We start from the raw sequence: 7,858 nt of genomic DNA, 5'->3' as shown, positions 1-7,858 counted from the left end.
AAATGATATACATATATAGGGTAAAGCATACACAACACGATGAAAATGTCGCTGGTACATTTTGAACAATGCACGCTTTGTCATTTTTCAAGGTGCGAGAGAATGGTTGTGCCTCAACAGTAGGCCTACTGATAATGACATGCCAAAGATACAAAAAAAGAAATCATTTCTACTTGAAACTGGTCTTTGTTCTGAATCCAAAAATGTTGACCCTGTAATTACCGGTAGTGCGACTAGTGACGATAGTGGCACTACCAGTGCAATGCTAGGATGTGAGACATATTGAAGTATTGGCTAAACTCATTTGAAAGCTGTCAGAAACTCTCATTATTCACTAACGCTATTTGAATCTCACAAAATCATGTCACAGAAGATAAGCCCCCCCCCCCCCCTTCTACCAACACCCACCATTGCAGGGCCAGTTTTTGTACCAATTTGGTGCAATTGTCTGGTCCTGGCTTTCAATCCGAAGAAGACAGCCCTGTCGATATGTACAATTGGTGAGCTGTTATTAATGTTTGGGAATCAGTCAAATTATTCAAGTAGTTGTACTATTGAGTTGGTGAAAATTTGCTTCGTTGCGCCGTTTGCCCTGAAAACGGCGAACATTACTTTGTTTCTATGGAATGTGCGAAGAAAATCGAAATGGTTAATGCTAGGCGTATCATAACACATCGTATCATACGGCAAAAACCCATTAACCTAAATTTGAACTACACAACTTCCTAAAAGAATTGGATAACATGGGATTTTCTTGATTTCTCTGTCATCTGTGATTATGGATCCCTCGATTAAAACAAGACCTCATTTATACCTTTCGGACCAACAGAAAGCATCAGTTCGATGGTAAGTTAAAAGTACTTTTATTTCTTTAATACTCACGGCGATTTCGCCGCAGTCATTATGCTGGTTTTGATAAGGTTTGGCAATGTTGTAAAAGTGCTGAAAGTTCTCTCTCCAGTGATGTAAGTCGATTATGAAGATTGACCCCCCCCCCCGATTTTATAATTTGCTTATTATCAGGTATGATATTGAGACATTTTAAAGCATTCTTGTTGCGATACTGCAAATGTGCTAGTCGGTATAGTGAAGACCGAAAACTAGATAATGATGGTAACGTGCCTCGTCCGTATACCGCGCCCTGAGCTATGCAGCTACATGAAAAAAAAAACACAACAGCGTAAGAGCCACAGATCATTTATTCGGTTCGCATAATATGGCCCGTATTCTAGAGCCCTCCTTTAGCACTGAGATAGACTTTAAGTCAACCTTTAGCTGAATTTAATTTCAGGAAGCAACCTTTATCTCTGACTAAAGGAATCCTTTGCCATTTCAAGAACCTTCCTTTATCATTTTGCTGTAAGGAGGCCTTTGAAATAAAGGTTGGTCCAGAGTAACCTTTAGTCTCCCTTGAGCAGCCAGTGTGCATGGATATCTTCTGATATCTTAGCGATGGGTGAATGCCACGCATGGCGGACATTGCTTTTTGGGGGGGGGGATAATGTTGCAATGTACAGATATCCAAGTAAAGACTAGGTTATATTTCTTGATGTGAAATATTTAGGCCCTTTTCAAGTCTTTCAACACCACGCCTGGAGAACGCCTTCTCATGAACACTTTTGCAGATCTCGATAAACGCATTTAGATGTTCTAATTTATTCTTCAGGAGAAGTGATGCCCATAGTGCATCATAGCATGTAATTAGTGGTGCTATCTGTACTGGGCCTAATTACCTCATGGTACAGATAAATGTAGTCTGGTTCACTAACTAATGACGCTTCCTTCAGTGTATTTTGTCATTAAACCACAGTCACTCTACCCAATGAACTGCATACTATACTTCATAAGACAACTGCATAATATAACAATGGCAGCAGAAATTAACAGCAGTGTACTAATTGATTATTACACGGGACCAGGGTTTCCCCCAGGATTTCGCCGTAGGGGCCCCAACCCCCTACAAAAGATTGTTAATTGACCCATCCTAAAATGTTTTCTGGCCTCTAAAATGCCATATTGTGCTTCTAAGTGCCCTATATTAACTGCTAAAGTTGTTGGGATTTTTCAATAAAGTCCTTTTTAAAAAAGTTACTCTGTACTTTAATGGGGGGGGGGGGGGGATTTCTCCCATCTCAAATTATAGAGGGAAAAAATACTCCCTCCCATTGTATGAAACACTGGGGAACGCACTGTTACCGCACACTGTAACCTAAATAGGATAAAGCGAGCCTTGTGGAAAGTGTCCCTTATTTAAAGGCACCCTTTACAAACCATGAGGTAAAGGTCGACCTTAACGTAAGGGAGGTTAAAGTGTGGTTCTTGAATACCATTTCTTTAGGGAGCCGTTATTAAAGGAACTCCTAGATTAAGGTAGCCTTTATTAAGGCTTACTTTAGGTCTATTTAAAGGAGGGTTCTAGAATACGGGTCATTGTCTTTAAAAAGCTGTGTGGGGTGGGGGTGGGGGGCTATTAGGCCGACAATCTCTCGCATTTTGACTTAAATATGGCTGCCAGATGGCCATCTTGAAACTTCTGACTTTGTCCAATAGCTCACTTTAAAGTTCTGGACAGCATGTATCTACATGAGGGCGTGCAAGTTGTGGCAGTATCCTTACCAACACAGCATACATGTAGCTACATTATAATACATTTGACCGCACCTGAACACGACTGGTAGTGCAGATAGAACTTAGCAGTAAACTACGCAAACTACGAGTGGTGCCCTCATGAAGTATCCTCTATTCCCCCTCAGTCTTGGCCTAATCGGGTTTCCAATATGGCTGCCAGGTGGCCATCTTGAATTTTTGACTTTGTCCTTTTAGTTATACTTATGATAAAATTTCAAATGTCCAGGGCTTGTGTGAGCATTTATCTAAGTTCTCTCTATTACTGCCCGATTTGATATCCAATATATAGCAGCTATATTGAAAATTTGAAAAATGCTTGCCATTTCATTCCCGAGGTGGGCACATGGTCCCTGGACCATTTTGTTTTCTTTCGTCGTGTTATTTACGGATACGTAGTGAGTACATCCCGGGCACGTCTCCGGAGTACTTGTCGCCGGTAGTATCTAAAACTTGAAACCATGAAACCACCTTGAAACCATGAAACCACCATGAAACTAGCCAAAAATAACCATCATAAACTAGTCTAAATTAATCTTGATGTATTTTCTCGCATTGCCGAATAATATTTGGCCTTCGTAACACGAAGAAAACAGTACTTTGCTGCTGCTTAAAATGTCAGGCCATTTTCCTATTCCAGTTTTTAGAGATACAGCTGCATTCAACCTCGTCGCTGGGTTTAGGCTATACACAGCAGCACAGCACAGCACACAGGCAGGCATGGCAGGTGACATGACGTGTACTGCATGTACTGTAGGCCTACATTCATCGTCATCGATAACGGATACATCCACGATACTCACATTATTCTACCTATTACCAGTGATTACACGATTAGAAAATTGATGGCACATGGAATATATCTGATGACAGACATGACAGACATGAGTGCTAGGTCCAGGATTAACTGTTTAGTGTGACCATGGGACAAGCTGGTAGTGCGTACTTAGACGACCGTGTGATGTTTCGATAAGGGCCTAATGAAAATAGTTTGGGGCAAAGTTCTGAAAGTTGACTGTTTCTTTTCACGTTAGATATATCTAACACATATTAGGCCCGTATTTCAATATCTCTTATCTGCCAAGCTTGGCAAGGGTGTATGGTTACAGTTTCTGAGGGTGTTAACATAGCGTCATTTTGATATGAATTTGATATGTTGTCACAAAATCCCCAATAAATAGGTCCAGAATCATTAGAATTTAATAAAACTCGCACAATTATCTGATAAGAAGTAGTTTAACAACATATAAAAAAATTAAGAAAATTCTATGTACAGTTTAATTTTTTTTTAACAAAACGTATGTACAGTCAATGTACATAGAATGTATTACAGATTTAATTGTGGACCTAGCCCATGACAGATCATGCAGATGGATAGACGGCTTTTTTTTTTCTTTTTTTTTTTACATTTATGGTAAGCGAACTACAGACCAATTCCGTAGCAGCCGCGGATTGCCCAGACAGGGCGCACGAGCCGCGAGGACCCGCAAACCATGCTCTCCGAGGGGAACGTGGTTGCCCTGTAAGGGGGCTCAACCAAGTAGTGTTTCCACCACCTGGGAACTCACCTTTCATACAAGTACTCCCCCCACATTACCCGATTTGACTTAATTTTAATATCCCTCACCCGGGCCCACCATTAGCATTCACCCCAGTGACAATTAAACTGATACTACATTGTGCCGTCCCATGCCGTTGCCCAGGATGGAACGACCCCCCTCCCATTAAGGTTGATTGGGCTTCCCTTTCCCTACCCCTTCAGCCATGGTCCCCGTTTCCCATTTCCACTTAAACCAAACCCTGGCCCAGCAGACAGGTCATCAGTCCTACCTAGCTCCATCCATCCATGCCATGCCATCCATGCCATGCCATGTGTTCGCCGGTGAAAATTTGCACACTCACACACGTTCAGCAGTACTGTGTATGACCAGTCAAGTCGTAATTCTGTCACCAAGCAGGCTGCAAGATGTTCAACATTGCCCCGAAGAGACCCTGAGTATACACTATATATACAGTATCCAGAGGAGACAACTCCCTGGGAACTCACCTTTCATACAAGTACTCCCCCCACATTACCCGATTTGACTTAATTTTAATATCCCTCACCCGGGCCCACCATTAGCATTCACCCCAGTGACAAACTGATACTACATTGTGCCGTCCCATGCCATTGCCCAGGATGGGACGACCCCCCTCCCATTAAGGTTGATTGGGCTTCCCTTTCCCTACCCCTTCAGCCATGGTCCCCGTTTCCCATTTCCACTTAAACCAAACCCTGGCCCAGCAGACAGGTCATCAGTCCTACCTAGCTCCATCCATGCCATGTGATCCCACACTCACACACGTTCAGCAGCACTGTTACTGTATGACCAGTGAAGTCGTAGTTCTGTCACCAAGATGTTCAACATTGCCTCGAAGAGACCCTGACTGGGTACCCGGTATACACTATAATACAGTATCCATCCAGAGGGAACTTCCAACCCCCACCTACCAAATTTGCCTATCCGTTAATTATAATCCCTCTCCGGACCCCCCCCCCCCAAATTATCCCCATTCACCCCAAATCCACAGTCCAGGCTGTAGTGGATGGGAGGCAGGTGACCCCCGGGCAGCAGGCTCGGTTATGGGCACACTCATCGGCATGGCCCGTTGTTTTTTATTTCATTTGGTCCTTTCCACTTCGGCCGTGAGAAAAATGTTGTCGTTGTTGGTAGGAAACTGGATGCGAGGTTGCAGTGTTGGGTATAAAATATGGAATGTCCGGCGTGTTGAGCGATTAATGGTAGTTTAATTGCATTTTAATCAATTAAACCAGGACGGAAGTTCTTGCAACAGTCAGAATAACAGTTATAACAATCTAGACGGACAAAAATAGGGAACAAAACATGTTTCCAATGACTATAACGAAAATAATGGGTGGTTTCAAGGTAGTTTCATGGTTTCAAGGTGGTTTCATGGTTTCAAGTTTTAGATACTACCCTTGTCGCCAAAGAAAACTCACTAGGAGATCCCATCATTTGCATGGCATAATTGCTATCCTCTTTAAGTGGTTCTCGCATGAAATTGAACTACGAGATTATTCATTACGAATAATTATTTGACGCCTTAATCTTGCGTACACCACTACATGAATAAAGTGTATAGGCCTACTTAGCAATATCTTTCCCGCCAAATTCCGTGGAAGAACCATTTTAAGATATGTTTCCAAGTTCTCTATTAATAGACAAGGTACGAACTATTTCTGGCGGGGGTCAAATAATTGATTGACATGGCCGCCTTTTAGAGGAAAGGAGTAAGGTGATCTGACAGGAAAGGTTTTTGTGGAAGGCCCTCGATATCTGGCAATGCATTGGAAAAATCATGTGCGCTGTGCTTCATTCCATTTTTAAAGCTTTTTTCTAGTTTACTATGATGCATTCATAAATGGGCGTTGCACAGTTTGCTTTGTCAATTGCATAAACGGGCATTGCACAGTCTATGTTCATGACTGATTAGAATATTTCAACATTCCAGGCTGAAGACAACATTTATTTCATGCGAGACGTCTAAAATACGCTGTCAACAGATGCACGAAATGCACGAAATTGCGGTTCGCAGCATAAGCCAGGTACTGTTAGGTAGACTTATAAAAAAAGCGTTTCCGGGCCGAAGTGTTAGAAGAAATACCGGACGAGATGGTAAATCCTGGTATTATGGTTTACGCCAAATCGACGGAGATGTTAAGGAGACGGAAGACGGCAAAATGAACGTCTCAGTGTGTTTACAGAAGGCAAAGAAGAAATGTCGATCAGCTTTGAACATGTACCGCCGTGAAAGGCTTGAAAAAGAACGTGTCATGGCGGAACTTGAAAAGGTGCAGTATAGCAATACTGCAAAATTACCATCATCACTGTTCATTAAAAAAAAACAACTCATAGACAGTCCTCATACGAGAGGAATACTCGGAAGTGGGTCCTTCGGTGAATGCCTGCTACAAACATTCAGAGGAATGGTCGTGTCCGTCAAACAATTCAAACATCTTGATCTGCATAAACGGCGTGTTCGTTATGAGGTCGTCAAGGAGGCAAAGGTTCTATTGAACCTTAATGCCTCACAACACGTACCATACCTGATAGGCATATCAGTAGAAGATCCTCCATTCGTTTTAGTAACTTCATTTCATGGAATAAGCTTCAAGTCAAGTACCTTACATTCGGTAATGTCGCGAAAAACTGATATTCGATGTAATCCTATTGACTGGATAGTTGTTGTGAAACAAATTTGTGTTGGGCTTGGCGACATTCATAACAGTGGTTACCTCCACAATGACTTAAAAACAGATAACATTCTCATCGAATATGAAGGGTCGGGAGTTAATATTGTCATTATTGACTTCGGTAAAAGCTGTCTAATACGCAAGGCAACACGTAAAGTAATATCTATAGAAGAGAGACAAAGTTACAGAAAAAGATACCCATGGGTCGCAAATGAGATAATTGATGGAAGCGCGACATTTTCCATTGCAAGCGATATCTATTCATTGGGATATGTTGTCAACATGATTCAGAAGTTTGGTCACTTGAACACCACGCGATTTCTAAACATTTGTGAGCAATGCATGTCGAATACTGTTTCTTCTAGACCATCTTTACCAAGAGTAATTGACCTCATTTCTGGTATAGTTTAGTGGGTGTGTTGGATGTGAAAAAAGTAGGCCTACTGCTGCAGCATCGAACAATGGTTAACCCACTTTGAAAAGAATTGGGAAGAATTCCAGCTCCAGCAAAAATAAGATACATTGTCCAGCTGTCATCAATTTGGTAACAATCGTTTATCAAAATTAAGCCCGGTGTGACAGCGATCCAAGTCCCCCAGGGATGTAAGTCCGTTTCTAACCCAAACCAAACCTCATAACAAAGCGAAGCTATTGTACGTGGGACCTATATCCCTAGGACTTCTATCACTGTGACACCGGTGTTCTATCAATAAAAGGAAACTCTCATAACCCCCTACCATCTCTTTGTTTTATTGAAATTCCATAGAAGTAGCGCCTTGCCTTGTCTTATTGATTTACCATTTGGCATTTATGGGTGAAGATTTTCGTAGCAAGGCAGATGGGTAGTTTCCGGTCATGGAAATTTACCTCGGTATATCTCACCCGTCACCACAGAATGAGTCGCTTGTCACTCGGACGTTGACGAGTTGAAACCATTTCAGCGCTGACTGGCCACTTGTCCATTTCTTTCTGGTGTCA

At 42.1% G+C, this 7,858-nt stretch overlaps 1 protein-coding gene across 1 annotated transcript; it reads left to right on the top strand.

The window, feature by feature from the left end:
• The first annotated feature begins 776 nt into the window (after positions 1-776).
• Positions 777-7,594, top strand: LOC135489644 (cyclin-dependent kinase 12-like). Its single transcript, XM_064775084.1, has 2 exons — positions 777-846; positions 6,139-7,594. The coding sequence occupies exons 1-2, from the start codon at positions 779-781 to the stop codon at positions 7,289-7,291; spliced, it is 1,221 nt and encodes a 406-aa protein (XP_064631154.1). The 5' UTR covers positions 777-778; the 3' UTR covers positions 7,292-7,594.
• The last annotated feature ends 264 nt before the right edge of the window (positions 7,595-7,858 follow it).

This window comes from Lineus longissimus, chromosome 6 (assembly GCF_910592395.1).
Source record: "Lineus longissimus chromosome 6, tnLinLong1.2, whole genome shotgun sequence".
In the NCBI taxonomy this organism is placed as follows: domain Eukaryota; kingdom Metazoa; phylum Nemertea; class Pilidiophora; order Heteronemertea; family Lineidae; genus Lineus; species Lineus longissimus.
This window is presented reverse-complemented; position numbering and strand designations above follow the sequence as displayed.

Bases quoted from the DNA above. Each gene is read 5' to 3' on its own strand.
- LOC135489644 (XM_064775084.1), top strand. From the start codon at position 779: ATGGATCCCTCGATTAAAACAAGACCTCATTTATACCTTTCGGACCAA. The intron at 847-6,138 runs GTAAGTTAAAAG...TCAACATTCCAG, and splicing joins CAGAAAGCATCAGTTCGATG to GCTGAAGACAACATTTATTT.